The 19737-nt window shown below is 34.6% G+C and overlaps 1 protein-coding gene and 1 pseudogene across 2 annotated transcripts; both read right to left on the reverse strand.

Moving 5' to 3' along the window:
• Positions 1 to 1501: 1501 nt before the first annotated feature.
• Positions 1502 to 3563, reverse strand: LOC111891949 (GDP-mannose transporter GONST3). Of its 2 annotated transcripts, none has more exons than XM_023888018.3 (3): positions 3428 to 3563; positions 3024 to 3339; positions 1502 to 2857 (listed from the first exon to the last, which is right to left on the reverse strand). In XM_023888018.3, the coding sequence occupies exon 3, from the start codon at positions 2849 to 2851 to the stop codon at positions 1763 to 1765; it is 1089 nt and encodes a 362-aa protein (XP_023743786.1). In that variant the 5' UTR covers positions 2852 to 2857; positions 3024 to 3339; positions 3428 to 3563; the 3' UTR covers positions 1502 to 1762. The 2 variants fall into 2 exon arrangements, with proteins under 2 accessions (XP_023743786.1, XP_023743787.1); XM_023888019.3 differs by having other exon boundaries at positions 1502 to 2652; positions 2781 to 2857; positions 3024 to 3556.
• Positions 3564 to 5287: 1724 nt separating this feature from the next.
• LOC111891950 (DNA glycosylase/AP lyase ROS1-like) lies at positions 5288 to 7059 on the reverse strand (annotated as a pseudogene).
• Positions 7060 to 19737: the final 12678 nt, after the last annotated feature.

Consider the following 19737-nt stretch of genomic DNA (forward strand, 5'->3'; position numbering starts at 1 on the left):
TGACCATTTTTCATTTAAAACCGTATAAATATTTTTTTAATACATTTTAAACCGTACAAATACATTTTTTTCATTTAAAAATCATATTTTTATATAACTACAAGGTTTCTTTTACTTTCAAAACTATAATTTTATGTATAATATGTATTAGTTATATAAAAATTATATTTTATATTAAATACACAACTTTAAATGAGTTTGGAGGCGAATAGCCGATCAAAGCCTAGAGGTCAGGTTTGTAACCCGTAAAATTTGTATATCTTATTCAAAATTTATGGTTAGTTTAGTTCTCATGATATAACTAATACATATTTATGCATAATATTATGCTTTGAATGTTAAAAATAAAAAAAAATTAAAAATATGGTTTCTAAATGAAAAAAAATGTATTTATGTGGTTTAAAATGTAATACAAAAATATTTATACGGTTTCAAATGGAAAATGGTCAACATTGAATAAAATTGAAAAAAATGATATTCGATTTGGAATAAAAAAAAATTGAGGGTCAAAATTGAAAGAAAAAAATTAAACTTAATGTCAAAATAAAAAAAAAATAAAAAAAATAAAAAAAACTTAGTGTCTTTAATGGAGAAAAAAATCAATTTTGACACGTCAGGCATATCATCATGTCATGTCAGCGCCAGTCAAGTGGTTAGAATTGTAAAATATTAAAAAACACAGTGTCAAATTTGAGAAAAAAAAAACAATTAGAATTTTAGTGTAAACTTAATGTTTTTTGTGTTATTTACCCGAGAACAAATTGTCTGAATGAGACTAAGGGTGTGTTTGAAACCCATCTGACTGGGTCGAGTCAGACAATTGGTGTGTTTGAAACCCATCTGACTGGGTCGAGTCAGACAATTGGGTTGACTCGGTTAGACAATTTTTGTTTGATTTGTGGCTTTCTAGGTAAGATAGCTGGCTCAAGTTGCTTATCCAGTCAGATTATTAATACACATTGCTGACTAAAAATAAGACAATTCAAGAAAGAAGGTGACGAGGATTGAACTAACAACCTTACATTCAAGGACCCATATCTTTTCCACTATGCTAGAAGGTTATTTTGGTTATATTTGCTCAAATGGTTTATATAATGTGTAGTGGTTATTATTATTATTTTTATTATTGTTGTTGTTATTATTATCATCATCTTTATTATTATTATTATTATATCTATCATTATTATTATTATTATTATTATTATTAAATTGCATAAAAACGAATAGCATGTCATCATCAGGGTAAAATGGTCGATTTACATCAGTCAGCACGTTCAGTCAGATGTACAATCAAATAACATGATTTCTTATTTAGCCAAAATTTCTTACTCAGACAGATATTTCTATGTCAACACTTTGTCAGTTAGCAACTATCAAACAGGGCCTAAATAACAATTTTATCCTAATATTCCCGAAAACAAATTTCACAATATTCATCAATTTTAAGTCGGGACTTGTTTATTTCAAATCAATTTAGTAATATTTGGCACAATTGTAACAATTGCACAAAAAGCATGTAAAACTATCTTTATAAAGAACAGAAATTGTGTACAATTACGAATTATACAAGAAACAAATAACTATTTCTAACAAAATGATACCAAACATTTGGTACTTGATAAATCTTAATGGGCAATAAGCGCATATAATGTCCTCCTTTGATTAAAAAAAATGAATCTTTAACCTATTCTACAATATTTTAACTAAAATATCAATTTTCCAGTGTACACTACTGCAACAAATGTGTAAAAAAAAATGTATGTCATTTTGCTTCCTCTGAACTCATGACATTTTGCATCTCAAGCAGTTTTTGTTGCTCATCTTCTTGAACAACAACTTGTTTAACATCAACAGGTTTGGAATTAGGGTTCTTGCTAGTAGACTGCTGATACATAACCCCACCAAACATACAAATCAAAAGCCCAATTGTCCCAATAAAACTCGAATGTTTATCCCAAATCATCAAATTAATGACCACAGTTAAAAGCTTATTCACAATCCCAAGAACTGTAAAACCCGTTGCCGAAATCGCCCTTCTACAAGAAAATCCAAAAAAAGAAATCGCCAAACCAAACAAACACGATAAACCCACTGGCAAAATCACCTCAAAAGAATACCAATCTGTCTCCTCTTTAATTTCATGTCTTATCTTCTTCAATTCCCCCATTATCAACAACTCCAATGGGAAAAGTAACAGAGCTTCAAGATTATTGTAAAGAACAAGACCCCATGTGTTCAAACCGATTGTCATTACCACATGTTTTATGTACACAAAATCTATGGACATGCTTATAAGATATGCTAAAGCCCAAGTATACGCCATGAGGGTAAATTGGTAATCTGTGATGACATAAACCACACTCCCTGCAAAAATGGTTGCAAGTGAAAGCCATGTCTTTAGTGAAGGCCATGGTTGGTGGAGGTAAAGGGTTTCTCCAATGGCAACAAAGATTGGAACTGCTGAACGAAATACAATGAAGGTGTCAACATTTGCATGAAGGAGGAGTTCGCTGTTTGTGAAGAGGGAAAGATAGAAGATAATAGCAGCTGGAAGGAAACGCCACATTGTTTGAGGGTCTAATCTGTCATGTTGGAGAAAGTTGAGGGACCCGAAAAGGAATACGCCTGATGCACTTGTGAAGTATTGTAAAGCTGTTAGGGCACCAGGGTAAGGGAATTTCATAACTGCCCATTTGTTGATGATGGAGAGTAAAGAAGCAGATAAGCAGTATCCTGCTGCTATTCCGTATACTGAAACTTGTTGGAGGAAAATATCATACCAGTTTTTTGATTCAATGATAGGTGGAGGAGGGAGGGGATCTTTTTTAGGGTTTTCCACATCATTTGTCATCTAAATCTGCAATCAAATAAGTTGATTTGATAAAAGTTTATGAATACATTCGTTTTTAATTTAATCCAACAGCAAACGTAACATTTTTTGATTCAGAACAGATGAGTCGACGTTATGAAGAACAGATGGATCGATTATGATTTGTAAATATAAGAAAGATGAAGATGTTTACCTGATTCCGTGTGTCGCAGTTGTCGCTGATGAAGGGAGGAAGGGATCGACGGTGGAGACTGTAGTGCCGCCGTGCCGGAGTTGTCGAGGCGGAGGAATCGCGTGAGGGACTGATTCGACTGACGGCGATGAAGGTCGTCTCTCGTCCGGAGAGAACCGGAGTTAGCAGCGGGGTCAAAAACACTAATAAGTTTTTTTTACTACGAACAAAAATCTATGGAAATGCGCAACTCATACTTCTGCCGACAAAATTAATGCAAAGAAACAAACTTGCTATTGCAAACACAGCAAAAAAATTCTTTGTAGATTCCATAAATCTACACACAGCATTATAGTCGTGTGATCTGTAATGAAAGTTTAAACAGATCTGTAAATTTCAAGAGAGATTCAGAGCGACGTACCCACCTTATTTCTGGCGGAGAGTGTGCCGTGAACTTGGAGAGTGAAGAAAGCAAGGGATTTGGAAAGGGAAGAAAACGACGGGTTTTATTGTATAATACTCCCTCTGAGGAAGAAAGAAAATGAACAAAGCATAATGACGATGGTGTTTTATTATTATTATTCTTTTATATATATATATATATATATATATATATATATATATATATATATATATATATATATATATATATATATATTAAAGATGGACACTTCTTAGGAATAGTGAACATCTTGATTTTTTGGCAAAAAATGACCCATAAGTTTTCGTATTTGTAGTGGTTCAGATTTTTGACACTAAACTTTGTGATATTGGCTGTTTGGTCCCCTGAATTCTTAACGGTGTAAAATAAAGATGGGCTCCGATACATGTCATTCCCACGTCTCCCCCACCAGTTCTGCATCGCTTCTTGTGCTTCCCACCATTTCTTTTCTAGATTTCTCTATTTTTGAAGGACACTTCTAAACACAACCGGCACACCTCCCACTCATTTCAGATTGTTCGCGACCGATCCTTCCACCGTCTTCCTTTTCACCCGCTGTCTTCTACACCGAGTCAAAGTCATCAACGGCTTCGACGTTTTCGGGTTTTTTGCTCCACTCGATCGGCCAGTTAGGTGTAGATTATCACCATCACGCCATTGGAACCACCGATGCAGGGCAGATATTATCGATTATGACCAGCACACCATACGAATCAGTTCTGAGTATTTTGCGGGAGACCAGATCGGTGTTTCCCGTGATGAGCTTGACAACATCGGCGATTTCGGTCTTTAAGAATGAAGATGCATGCATCGACTTCTTACGCTTCCGATTCCGATGAAACACGTTTTCTTTTTTCTCTTTAGTGGCTTGGTTATTTCTCGAGCAGAGTTTCACTGTCAATAACAATGCTTAATATCAAGCTTGGTTGGTTCGATTTCATCACCATCTGTCTTTAAATTGGAGACATAACCACCTGCTCTAGCTAAAAGTTCACGTACCTTTTCATTACCTTCTTTCTCTGTTTTTTTTTATTTGTCCATAAATCCTTCGTCTTATGGGCTATTCCAGTTAGTGATAACCGGGTAATTTTGATTTTCTACTTATCTTTTATTCGTTGTTCCTATGAAGACATCGGTTTTGGGAGATTTGGGGATTTCAGTTTTTCAGTTTATGATACGCACCGGATGGTTACAACTACTCAGGAGCGACTGCTAAGATTTTCCTCAGGTAATTTGGTTTGGGGGAAGACGGAAGGTGAGGGAAGACAGGGAAGACTGTAGGATCAAGTTCATTCCACCATTTGTTTCTCAATTCCACGATTTTTACTGTTCTACTTCCATCGCCGTCGATAACTTTATGAAATCGAAATTAAAATCGTCGTCAGGAGGCTGTGGTGGTGAGGATCAGCGCCGGTGACGAAGCAGATTCCCGCATCTGAAATGAAGTGTAGGGTAGGTTCCCTTCTTTTCCATATATACACTTATCTTTCTAATTGTGCCTGCAATGTGTTTGATAAAATGCCCCTGAGAATTTCATCATCTATATATGCTTTATTTCATGTGTTGAACATAATATTTTTTTATATTAATGAATTTTTACACATGTGCCAACACCAACATTATCAAGATTCAAGTACCCATAAAGTATTTCTAATTAATTTTCTTTTGAGTGAAGGTGTAGGGGTTTCGGTGTTCCACTAACCGGTTGAAAAGCTAAGTTCGGAATCCCAAACCCAAGAACCTTAATAGCTGGTTGGTTGGCAACTATACGAATGAAATAGTGTCATGTAATTGAGGCAATAAGTAACAATACACCCCTTCCTAGTACACGAAAGTTGTACTACTATCCCCTCCTAAAATTGGATAGAGAGTCTGGAAGCTCATACCTGCATCATAGTTATAGAGTAAATTAAATTGAATCTATTTATTTATTTGTTTATGTTGTTAATTTTCACAATCTTTTAAAAGGAATATAGAAGGCTTACACTTGATTCTCAGTTCGAAGCCGACTAACATTTTTAAGCTTTGGTGTAGGTATAGAAGCAGCTTGTGGATTCAAAGCAACTAAAGCTTTTGACATATCACCTTGAATGCCCATACTTTCTTGCATTTTCTGTAAGTTCATTGTGAATTCATTCATGTCAAGTTTGATAGTTGGGATTTCATCTCCATCTCCATCATCATCATCATCATAGTATTGATCTTCAATGTCACTTAATGATAATTCTGTTGTTTCCGGCTCTGGAGTTGTTGGTTCTTCAATGATTGGTTCACATTGTCTCCCAAAAGATTGTGTGTTTGAAGTGTAGTTGTTTTCGGATGGAGGTAATGACATGGGTGTAGTGAATAGAGGGGGGATTGGATTTGATTCAGTTGCATTTGGTACAGAAGGTACTGTTTTCTTTTCTTCTGGTCCTGGGAGAGCAAGCCTTGCACTGCATCATTTAGACATCGCTTTTGTTATTATAATATTTGCAACAATTTCACTATGCTTATTGCTTAATAGTGTCCTGTTTCTCATCTGAACACATTCAGAGCACCTGAATGTATGTATATATACTTTACCTTGCGAAAGCACTTGCAAATTAAGTGATGACACTCTTCTCTCATTGGGCATGCGTTACAGTTTGGTTTACTCTTCGTGCAAAAAACCTGCATTTTTTTAAATTAATCAAGAAATCAAAAACTTCGTATCTCTTTTCTTCAAGTTAGAATGGTTCTTACCTTTCCTAATGTGATCATTTGGTAGTGTAAATTGTATCTGTTATTTAAGTATATGTTAATTAGCTTAAAGTTTTCATAAAACGATATATACATAAAACTAATGTTTTCGACGTTGTTTTGTTGATATGAATGATTTTAGGGTAAGGTTGGTTACAATGTCAACTGATCCAGCTTGCAAAGTCTAGGCCAGAGATATTTCTGAATCGTCTCCAACACGGGATACCTGTGTGAAAAAGTAAGTTTAGAAGTATTTTAACAAAACAATATATGTATATTTATATATTTTATGTATTACACTATTACTTACATCTCCAAGAGATGAAGTCAAAAAGATTCTGGTAGTGGTTGGAGTGGGACCCACCCCAGTCTCACTACTATCCTTCCAACATTTGTGTCAACCTGAAAAAAAGATATATTTTTATTTTTTAATAAAATCTCTTCCAATACGTCAAGTTTATATATATATATATATATATATATATATATATATATATATATATATATATATATATATAAACTTAATGTACTGTTAACATACCGGAAAGGCAAGATGGTGAAGTGTTAATAGACGCACACACTTCAACACTTTTCAGCCCCAATCCACAAATACTTAGCAAATAATCCCTGCATTTTTATATATTACTATATTAGTATAGATAACAGAACACATAATATATAAGATTTATGAATACTTTTAGAACTCATCTGTCATAATTCTTGTAGTTAGAGTTTCTTTTTGACTTAATGATTTAATTGGGTTAAGCATTTTGTTCAGACAAACAACTATAAATGGTTGTTTCTTTTCCATATTGTGAAATATGTTTGTTGAAATGTAAGGGTAAAATTGTCATTTACTCTCTACCCGTTTCTTTGACCAAAGTACCTGTACATGTTTTTCGGTAAAAAATAATTATTATTTTCATAGTTTTTGTCCAAATTGCCCTTTCATACTTTTTTTTGGATAAAAAAAATAATGATTTCAACACTTCTTGCCCAAACTATCCATACATACTTTTTTTGGTAAAAAAAAATCATGGGCCGGTTTTTTTCCTGAAGGATTTATTTGTCAAAAAAGTTAAAAATTTAAGAAGCAGAGAGATCTTTGACTTTGCAACAATTTGGTAAATGGTGTTGATTATTTAACCCTAAAAAGAAATCTTGATTTCTTGAATCTTGAGGTGATCATGTTTTGACTTTTTGATTAACAGTGAGGTAGTGAAATTCAGACATCTTATGACATTTTTCTGGAATGGAAACTGGTCTGGATATTTCAATGTTGAGCTGGAAGAATATATTGAGATTCCAAGTGATAGTTGAATTACTTTTAATGTTTAACCAAAGACGAAAGCTTTGGAGAATGGTCAGAAGGAACGTGATGCTATCCTTAGTTTTTATATACAAATTCAAAAATGGAAAAGAAATAAATTAAAAGTAGGTTGCTATTTGTTGCATTTAGATGTGTTTGAACATACCAAATGGTGGCATGGTTGGGCATACCGGTGATGTTGAGGCTACTGTTGTAGCATGCAAGGCTGCTAAAGAAGCTGTTAAGGTAAAAAAAAAAAGATATATTAGAAAATTGTTAATTTGTTTTATGTTTTTGATTGTATATGAAGGAATTTGATTTTGTGAAACAGATGATCTTCGATGTTTTAGATCAAGTGGGTGGAATATTTGTGGTGACTGTAGATCATGGTAATGCTGAGGACATGGTGAAAATGAACAAGAAAGGAGAGCATGATGTTGATAAAGAGGGAAATGTTCAAATTTTAACCTCTCACACTCTGCCAGTAAGTTAGCAGTAACTCCTATTTGAATGTTAGAACTAAAGAATTGGAATTTAACAGAGTCGTATGTATTGTTTTGTAGCTTCTTTAAACGTTTAACATAATAAGTTAATGGGATAAATGCAAGAAATAGAAATAAAGTTCGATATATTTGTATGTACTATAGCATTCTACTTTTATTTCGTTCTACTCCAACATTACACTTACGCCTTACCTTTTTATTTTCATATTAGGGCGTTTTACTTTCAAAAAGGTACATATTATACTAAATTACCATATCAACAAAATTCACATTCTTTAGATTAAATGCTCCATTGTGGTGGTAAAGTGGTATCATTCGCACATTTTCAATGCTATAAGTTGGATATATTCACATCCGACCCCCCAAATAGATTTAAAATTTGATAAATGTGGGTGTAATTACCCTAGCTAACGCTAGCAATATCAGCCTAATTAATAGTTTAAAATAATCATAAAGACTTAATCAGAGTCGGCACCAACAATTCCTCTTCCATCCCTTTCCTTTTTTATCTGCCAAACCAACCTGCATTCTATAGTTAATACTTTGCTACAAAGTTAATATTTTGTACAAAATTCATAGCCAAGCCATCACATTCTATAAACAAATTGTCCATGTAAGAGTATCTACATAAGATAGACGAAACAAGAAAGAAACTACCCCATAACGGTATTCAAAATATAAATGTTCTCACATCCGACCCCGCATCCAACCCCCGCAACGCGGGGGTTCCCCACCTAGGTATTATTATTATTATTATTATTATTATTATATACACTAATAAAAGAGTAGTCTTTTTTGCCAAGTGTCATAATATTATAACTCCTAATTAATATGATGTCATTTGTCATTCTATTAATTCTTCATTTTAAATTCATTAAACCTCCTAATTAATGTGACGTTATTTGTCAATCTATTTATTCTTTATTTTAAATTTTAAATTTTATATTATTGTTTTCATTAGTTCACAAATAAAAAGAGTCTAATATATATGATAAATTAATTACACATATTTATTTGAATCAATAATTATAATTTTACATAACTAATAAAAAAATCTCTTAATTAATAATGTATTTAAAATTTTATATAAATAATTGATTAATAATTTTGAATTTTTTATTATGAATATTTAATTAATTTTGTAACCGTGGTTTCCACGGGTTATAAACTAGTATATATATAAATATATATATATATATATATATATATATATATATATATATATATATATATATTAAAGGACATGGGAAGTTTAACTTTTCATGTTTATATTTTTAACATTATATTTTTATTTTTTCTTAATTTTACCACTAAAGTTTTAACAAATTTTTTATTTTTATAATTTTGCCACTTTATTTTTACTTTTTCATATTTTTGTCACTGAACTTTTACTTTTACTTCTTTAAAACCTTTTTTCTTTATTCTTTTATAATTTTACCATTTTATTTTTACTTTTTTTCCATGTTCATACTTTTAACACTATATTTTTATTTTTTCTTAATTTTGCCACTAAAGTTTCAACAAACTTTTCATTTTTATAATTTTGTCACTTTATTTTTACTTCTTCATATTTTTGCCACTAAACTTTTACTTTTACTTCTTTAAAACCCTTTATCTTTATTCTTTTATAATTTTACCACTTTATTTTTACTTTTTTTTTAATTTTGTCACTAAAATTTCAACAAACTTTTCCTCTTTATAGTTTTTGCACTTTATTTTTTTTTTTTTTATATTTTTGCTACTAAACTTTTACTTTTAACCACTATATTTTTACTTGTTTATAATTTGGCCACTAAAGTTTCAACAAACTCTTCCTCTTTAGAATTTTGGCACTTTATTTTTACTACTTTACAACCATTTTTCTTTATTCTTTATCATTTTCGTCTACCGTATTCTTGTATCGTTTATTTTTTTTTTCTAAAAATATTCAGTTTTGACTTTTCGTACATGTTTTTTATATTTTCTCAAAAGTGTTTCATTTCTTTAATCCATTTACAGTTTTGTCTCTCATTTTTCAAGATTATTCTATTTTGATACTTTTTTTCTTCTATTATCAACCCGAACTTTTTAGCATTCAGACTTTTGTCAAATGTTTTCTAAAAAGTTGCTAAAATCAATCATTTTCTTTATTTTTTGTAGTTTTCGTCTATCATATTATTCTACCCTTATTTTTCTAAAAAGAATGACTCATGCAACGCACAGGCCTTTTCCTAGTTATTATTAATTTTTTACTAATAACTTTTTTTTAAAGATAAAATTTTATAATTATTAATTAATTATTTTTAATAAATTATTAATTAATAGGTTTATGTTTTTTTATTTATATAAAATCATAAATTCAAATAAATATGTGAAGTTGTTTTTCAAAATATATGAGATAGTTTTTATTTGTGTATTAATGAAAAAAATAATGTTATTATATAATAAAATGTTAAATTGATTGTAAAAATAAAATAACCATAGTGAAGTAAATTAAAATTTATATATGACAAATCAGAAAATTAAGTTGTTGAAATAAACATATATAAAAAAAATATATAACAAATGAAAACAAAAATTAACAATAAAATTTTATTACAAACAATAATAAAAGATGTTGTAAGAAAATAATATTTTATAAACTATTTAAAATTTTCTAAACACTTATTTATACACAACAATATAAGTTTTATTTGTAATCAGACACCAATTTTTTCATGTGAAAAAAGTCACATGATAGATGAACTTTGACCATTTGATACAATTAGATATATTTTTCGTTTTCCTGTCATCCAAATATAATTTTATTATTTCAGATTGCTCTTTAGCAGAAGTATGATCCATTTTATTTTAATGAATTTGTAAAACAAAATAATTTTAATTAAAATTTAATATGAGTTCGTATGTTAGAAAATAATTTATATATAATTTTAAAGATTATTTTAAAAGTTCATAAAAAAAATATAAAATATGATGAATAACAATAAATACATGTAAATAAACATACTCATCTATTAGTTTATATGTTAAAGTAAACATTAAATATTTTTTTCCATTACCTATAATTTAAAAACAATAGCTATATATACATGTATGTACATGTAACGTCTGCAACTTCGAGCTAGCCAATTAACATATAATAAACTAACATATAATAAACGATAATTATTATAATTTGAACCCTCGAATAAGAAGATTGCTAGTATTGCGCGTTGCAAAATATATATTTATAAGTCTTTTAGGGGATTTATCGATAAGCAATAAAACTACATTTTGATAGAGATTATTTAGGATAAATTCTCTTAACTAAAGTTATAATAGTTGTGACAATGATTTTGTGCATATGAAGAACTCTAAAATTCAACTTCGTATGAAGAAGTTATGCTTTTTTGAAGTTTCGGGATTAAATCGACACGGCTATGCATGTCGTAACTAGTGAATCTGTAACATCCCAAAATTCAAACCCGAAAATTTCATTTTTGAATTAATATGTTTAATAAATATTTTACCAAAACATTGTCGATAAAACAGCATCTTACAAAATCATAATGTTGTGTCTCAACCATGAAATCAAAAGTAATGAAAATCAGAGTACAATCCCAGAAACTCAATGCGGAAACTGTGTGTGTGTGATGCGCTGCTACACTGCCGGCTCCTTCCCCTTCGACGAAGAGGTAACTAAAACCAAAACCAAAACTGTAAGCACAAAGCTTAGCGAGTTCCCCTCATCATACCACATACCATACAATATCGTCGGTATCTTTCAACCGGTAACCATCATCAGTATCTTTCAACCGGTAATAAACATCGGTATCTTTCAACCGGTAACTGCCATCGGTATCTTTCAACCAGTAACTATCATCGGTATCTTTCAACCGGTAAATGGGGACTATTTCACCCCTACCACTAGCATGCAACAACAGATATAAGCATACAGTCAAGCATATCCGGGTACTGACCTACCCCTAAGTCCTAAGGACCACTGTCAGGGAAGCTAATCCCTACTACACACATAACATGTCATACAGTTAAATCTCATGACCAAAACACATAATCAGACCAAGATAATTATCACAAAGACAATCATCTTCTAAATACCCCTTTTTGGTGGGCCGGCATGGTGGCCTTAGACCCGCCCCTACTGGAAGGTAACTCACCTCAATGTCGTGCAGTGTTTGAATTATCCTCGGCGCACAAGTCGGCTCCCTTCGACTCCTCGATTCCTACACGACAGCCTTCAAGTCAACACACAGCACGTGCAACCCTAAACAGGGTTAGTCCAAGACCAGTCAAAGTCAACTTCAAGTTGACCGACTCGCCGAGTTGGGCCGTCAACTCGTCGAGTCCCTAACCCTTTACTCGTCCTTATCCACGTCTCGACTCGTCGAGTTTGGCATTGACTCGACGAGTTCCTCTTTTGTATGAACATCGCATGAAACTCATCCGACTCGCCGAGTTGTATGAATACGCGTCGAGTCCACCTTCATCTGATGAACAAGTCATGTCCTCGACTCTCCGAGTTGCATGAACAACTCGTCGAGTTCATATTCAATCTTAAGAAGATTGCCTTGGACTCGCCGAGTCTGTTCTAGTACTCTTCGAGTCCCATGAACTCCAGGTCTAAAATTATGTCCAATGCGTTGGGTCACTCTTTATGTCTGGTTACAACCATTCTAACACTCAACTGAGTTCTTTTGACCTTCAATAGATATGGGACTCAAAACCCTGGACTCGTCGAGTCCCACGAACGGATTCGCCAAGTCGGTCACGTCAATACTCTAAATCCTCGATTTTCTGATGTACAACCTTTGATCAAAAGATAGATCCAAGCTTCTACAATCGATCTAGCACGTAAAGTTACAAACTTTACGTGCTTGCATGGGACTTTGAGCTCAAAAAGACATAAAACAAGCTCTTATGATGCATGGGACCTTTCATGGGTGCAAAAGCAGTCCCCAACTGCCTTGTGACTCCCTTAATGACGTGATTCAGAAGCTCTAACCCCCAATCATGTTTGCAATCATGGTTGGCCATCAAAAATGGCTTATAAAAGCCTTAAATCTCCCCAAAAAGGGATCTAACAAATGAAAGAGCAAGGTTACAGCTTTTTACCTTCAATGAACTGTACAAGGTGCACAAACTCAGGTTCCCTTAGTCTCTACTTGCTTCCTCAAGCTTTTCTCCTTCCTTCTTAAGATCACAAGCACCAAAATCCACCAACAAGGCTTAGATTGCTTCAATAACGGCTAGGGTTTCAATGAGAGGTGTTCTGGGAGCATAAGGGACGTTGTGGCTGACCTAACATTGTTTAAATAGGGTGCAAACCCTCGGATTAGGGTTTTTGTCCAGACAGAGTCTACTCATCGAGTCCGGGACCCAACTCGTCGAGTCCATCACTTAAATCTCGCGTCCCGTCCCGCTTCTACTCGGCGAGTTGGTCCTTCAACTCGCCGAGTCCAAGGCCAAAAATGCAAATTACTTAGAAAGAAATATGTACCAAGACCCAGGTGCTACAAATCTCCCCCACTTATTTTAGACTTCGTCCTCAAAGTCTGTTGCTCGTTCTTGAAACAGATCTGGGTAATGCTCCATCATCTCGTCCACCGGATCCCAAGTCCATTCCGAGCCCTTCCGGTGCTACCATTGCACCTTCACGAGCTCCACCCTCTTGTTCCTCAAATCCTTCGACTTCCGGTCGAGGATTGCCACAGGCCGCTTGATGTAATTCAGGCTGTCATCAACCTGAATGTCCTCCAAGGGCACTACTACAAAGTCATCCACCAGGCACTTTCGCAGCTGAGAAACATGGAAAGTGTTGTGTATCTGACTGAGTCCGGCTGGCAGTTCCAGCCTATACGCCACCTTGCCCACCCGGGCTATAACCCTGAATGGTCTAATGTACATGGGGCCCAATTTGCCCCGTATCCTGAATCGAATAATGCCCTTCCATGGCGACACCTTCAGGAGAACCATATCCCCGACCTGGAACTCTAGGTCTGATCGGCGCTTATCGGCATAGCTTTTCTGCCGATTCTGAGCAGTCTGAAGCCTGCTCCTGACCTGCTGAATCCTTTCTGTCGTCTTGAGCACTACATCGGTGCTCCCCATGACCCTCTGGCCAACCTCGCCCCAGCATATTGGGGTCCTGCACTTCCTTCCGTATAACATCTCAAAGGGAGGACGATTGATACTCGTGTGGTAGTTGTTGTTGTAGGAGAACTCAGCCAACGGAAGGTAAGTATCCCAATTACCTCCAAAATCTAACACACGCCCGCAGCATATCCTCCAGATTCTGGATGGTCCGCTCTCTCTGGCCATCCATCTGCGGGTGAAAGGCGGTGCTGAAATGTAGACGAGTGTCCAACTCCTCGTGGAATTTCTTCTAAAACCTGGAAGTGAACCGAACATCCCTGTCCGAAATCACCGACACTGGCACCCCGTGCCGCGCCACCACCTCCCTGATATAGATGTCGGCCAGCTTTTCGGCCGAAATACTCTCCTAAATCGGGATAAAGTGGGCGCTCTTGGTTAACCGATCGATGATGACCCAAATCGAATCCACTCCCCGCGCGGTCCTAGGAAGTTTTATGATAAAATCCATCGTAATGTCTTCCCATTTCCATAGCGGGATATCCAACGGCTGCATCTTTCCTCGAGGCCTCTGATGCTTGGCCTTAACCTTCCTGCAGGTCAAGCACCTCTCCACGTGCCATGCCACATCCCGCTTCATACAGGGCCACCAATAGTCCAGACGAAGATCCTTATACATCTTCGTCATCCCGGGATGAATGGAGAATCGGGATTTGTGCGCCTCCTCCATCAGAACCTGGCGCACACCTCCGTGGTACAGCACCCACACCCTACGGTGTAGTGTAGGTAGTCCTCGACTGTCATAGTCGAAGGAGGAAACCTGCCCCACTATCCGCTCACTCTTCCAATGTTCCTCTTTCATGGCCTCATGTTGGGCCTCCCAAATCCGCTCCAAAAGCGGAGTCACCACTGTCATCCTCAGACATATATCCCTGATCGGCGCTGCCTTGCGGATGAGCGTGTCAGCCACCACATTGGCCTTCCCCGGATGGTAAAGGATCTCGCAATCGTAATCATTCACCACGTCCAACCACCGACGTTGCCTCATGTTTAGATTCGGCTGGTCCATGAGGTACCTCAAACTCTTGTGGTCCGTGAAGATGGTACACCGGAACCCATAGAGGTAATGCCACCAAATCTTAAGGTCGAATACAACAACCCCCAACTCCAAATCATGCGTCGGGTAATTCGCCTCGTGAGGCTTCAGCTGCCTCGAAGCGTAAGCAATGACGTGCCCTCTCTGCATCAATACTGCGCCCAAACCCAAGATGGACGCATCGCAGTATACAACGAAATCCTCCATACCCTCTGGCAAGGCTAAGATCGGCGCTTCGCACAATCTCTGCCTCAATGTCTCAAACGCAGCCTGCTGCTCAGGCCCCTAACAAAAGTGAAGGGTTTTGAGCAAAACATCATTCCTATGGTGTACATGCAAACCCTAATAGCTTTTGGATCTAGTTTGTCTAATGAACATGCAATTGAATATCCAAAGCTATAAACCCTAGATCTAGCATACAATTAATCATATTAACATAAGAATGGGGTTTAGATCTTACCTTGATTGTTATATAGCAATAACAATCAATCCTTGGCTTCAGAAAGCTTAGTGCCTCAAATGTTGCACCTCTAATGGAGTCACAAACACCAAGAGAAACTTGGATGAAGAGGAGAAGAGAGGAGGCAGCTAAAAACGTCTACAAACCCTAGAGGGAGTCTTAGCCACGTTTTTGGGGCAATAGGGTTCCTTTATATAGGTAGGCTATTAGGGTTTTCAACTAGGAAACCCTAATCTGACTGCTTAAGCCCTAAGCAGCCCATGGATTCACTTAACATATCCCTTGGACGATTTCTAATGGGCTTCCCCATAGAATTCGTCCAACCTATATATTATTAAGTAATCCATAGCTCAATTGTAATTATCTCATAATTACAAATCCAGTCCCCTAACTTTAATTAATCTCTCTTAGCCACAAAATTAATTCTTAATTAATTCTTAATTAATTCTTGACTAATATTAATTAAACAATATGATTTCTCCTTTAATATATTATTCTTATAATATATTAATAAATCATAATTAAATCTTTTCTCTCCTTAATTCATCCTACATATTGCTATGGTGAAGGAAACCCAAAAGGACCATGCACTATCGGGTCAAGTACATACCAAAATAGCTATGGACTTAGACACTAATCCAACAGTCTCCCACTTGGATAAGTCTAATAACTATTATGCATATGACTTTAGATCTTGATCTACATTCATAGCTTTCAAAAGCCGCTGTTGGATTAGTGTCTAAGTCCATAACTATTTTGGTATGTAGAGAATTTACAAGCGTGTGACTTTAGATCCTGCGTATGACCAGCAAATAACAACTCACACATCTTGGTTTTAAGAATATACAATTTTATCAACTCACAATCACTCGTGATAAAATCCATGAAGTGATTCTTGTGAGTGTGGGTTTAATCCAATGCTCAAAGTCATATTCATAAGCACTCATGAACGTTGCAGCAAACCTTTGCTATGTCTAATACACTTTAGACAATCTACAAACCAATTCATGACAGTCTTCATTCATACCTACTTCCAACATATGAACGATTGTGGACCATTCGAATAGTTCGATTATTCTGAAATAATTAATTATTCAGGAAGTCAAAACATGCAAAGTGAAACACAAGAATAATACTAATCCTATATGGTCCCAAACCTTTGAGTATAAATAAAACACCTTTTATTCATCATCATATCGATTACTCATTATTTGTTGTTTCTGTTAATTAACTTATTACTTGAATTATTACTACACTTGTCCCATGTTAGCAGGCACACAATGTTTACCTACGGTCCTTACTTTGTGAAATAGATCAAACGAACACATTTCCAATTATACTCATTTCACAACTCCCAATCCTTATCATATGTATAAGAATATCAAATTCTTGTCACTTATAGAATATGCTAGATTCTAACATTTTATGCAATGATCCTTTCGTAAAGTCATAGCTCAAAATCATCAAGACTTGGCCAATCTTTATTAGAAACAATTCTATAGATATGATGTCTCTCACTCAAAGTACATTCCTTTGAACATCCTTCTTGCATAAAAGTTTCTAATCTAGCCATAGATTCTCAATATCCAACTCCCAATATGGAAACATTTCCATATTTGCCATATGACAAATCATTCTTAATAGAATCTTATCTATTCATAATAATGTCGATATGGTCCATCCAATACCATACTTTCAACTACTCACAAGCGACCAATCGTTAGCGAGCTTTGGATCGTCCGTTGATAGTTGTTTAATTATCTTAGTCAAAACCGATTCTTGTCCTTTTTCCCTATAAATGCGCTAGACATTTGGAAAATTTTAGAATGGTCAAATATAATAGCACTTGCAATCAATCCTATACTCGAAGTGTATGGGACACGATGCATAATGTCTTACTTAAAGATACGATACTTTATCAATCTCTTGCCATAATATTTTATGTGTCACGTTCTTACAATTCGAACTATGAAGAGGGATGCCGTAATCATAATCGAAATTTAAGAACACACTATGTATCCTTTGACTAAATTTATTAAAATTTCTCAATCTAAGCTTTAGATTTTGAAACGAAGTACAATATTCTCCCCTTAATTATAGCAAAACAACTTTTCAACCCTTTACGACTTTGCAAAGTATAACTCTTGTTTTCTATAATTAATATTGCTAACTTGCAATACTTGCCATAATAATCATACAAGCATAACACTTATGCTCCCACTATCATGATGATTATTATCATATAAGCATAACACTTATGCTCCCACTAGCTTTGACATGTATTCAGAAAACAACTTAACTTACAGAAAACAATACCTATTGAATTTCTTAAGTTCATATTTCTAATACCTAATGCTTTGATAATCCTTTATCAAAGCTTCTTAAACTTATACACTTTTGCTTTGGATAGCTCATATGTGTGTCTAAACAATTCAGACTAATTGCCAAATCTCACAATTCGAATTACGGAAAGGGATACCGTAACCATAATCGAATTCGAGAATATAATTTTCACAATCACTATCTTCTTAAAATCTCTCTTAGTGAAAGCATTTCCTCACAGTCATTTTCATGAAGGAGGGAATCTTATGACACTTAGATTTTAATGGTGTATGTGTTCCTATCCATGCGAATTTGCTAAAACCAGAGTTTGCGACAAATCCGAACTTTCTCAATCTTGATCTCTTGCCTTATGGTAACACGGGTGCCCACCATGTCTTCCAAGTAGTTAAGTAGTTCACCCTTTCTATCAATGTACTTTTCATTGATCAAGGTGCTTGCCTTTTATGCGTTCAAATGAGAACTCATAGAACTCACATGCATAATTAACTCAATTAGAATGGCACGGAAACAAAATAACGTCAACACGATAGGTTATAAACCTCAAGTCATGTGCTAGTGATGATCGATAAGGTTTATTCTTGATTTGTTTTGAAACCTTTAAGACCATTAATACTCCCATTGACTCCTTGACATATAAGATTCTCTTGTCATGAAACATTCCTTGACAAAACAAATATTCAAGAGTTAGTGTAGTTCTTATCAAGACAACACACTTCACATAATTGGTCCTAGTTGGCCTTTGTCTTATCCAAGACAATACAACTTACCAATTTCAAATGTGCAAGAATAAGAAAACTTTTCCAAATTCCATATTTGTTGAGTGTTATAAACCTTCTTGAGACTTGTCACTCAATTTCACAATCTTGGAGTATAACTCTAAGACTTGATATTGGAACGAAGTATGATTGCCTTCTTGATTTAATCATTTCTTCAATTCTCGATTCCTCTTCTTAGACATACAATTGCACTAAGACTCACTTAGAGGATCAATTGAGATATGGTTCTTAATCATTAAGACCTATCATAAAACATAATAAAAGGTACTCTCCCTTCTTCTTAGAATAGAGAAACTTTTATCTTTCTGCCTACTTGATTCGTCTTATTCGTTCTGCTATTGATGGAAACTCTTTTAATCAACTCAGAATTACACTTAATCTTATAAGTATAATTATATTCACTAAACTTTAGTAAATCATGACGAACATATTTGTCACTCTTGTGGTAGACTTGATCAACGTACGACCTAGTGTACTCGATCTCCTAGTCCTTCAATTTACACTTTGTCTAAGAATTAGTCTAAAATTCCCAAATGTGAGTTTTTCATTCATCATACAATACTCGTTGCATGATTCCAAGTTTCTGTCCAATTGAAATTTGGGCGATGAAAAACTCTCCCTATTTCGTAAATTCTCGACATTTCCACAAATAACATAATTAAGAATCAAGTCCATTATTGCTATTAGTAGAAACATTCAAACATCAATTTTTCATACACGCCATTGCAAGGATAAATAAATAATATAAAATCAAAATTTATTTTATTGCGGAAAAATTTGTCCTTACAATGCAATTCAATTGAAAAACTATGTTAATACATATTTCTTAGCAATCTATTCTAACTCCAAGTAGTAGCTCAAGAATCTAATCTTCAAGGAATGCGATCTAAATCCATTTCTTCACGATTAGATTCAACTCACTTCTTCCCTTAAGCTTCCTCTCTTTTCTTCGATCCTACAAAACATCAAAATGTAATCTTATCACATCATGTATTAAGAATCTAGAATAAGAACTT

This window comes from Lactuca sativa, chromosome 8, assembly GCF_002870075.4.
Source record: "Lactuca sativa cultivar Salinas chromosome 8, Lsat_Salinas_v11, whole genome shotgun sequence".
Lineage (NCBI taxonomy): Eukaryota > Viridiplantae > Streptophyta > Magnoliopsida > Asterales > Asteraceae > Lactuca > Lactuca sativa.

Coding starts and splice junctions, on each gene's coding strand:
- LOC111891949 (XM_023888018.3), bottom strand. CDS start 2,851: ATGACAAATGATGTGGAAAACCCTAAAAAAGATCCCCTCCCTCCTCCA.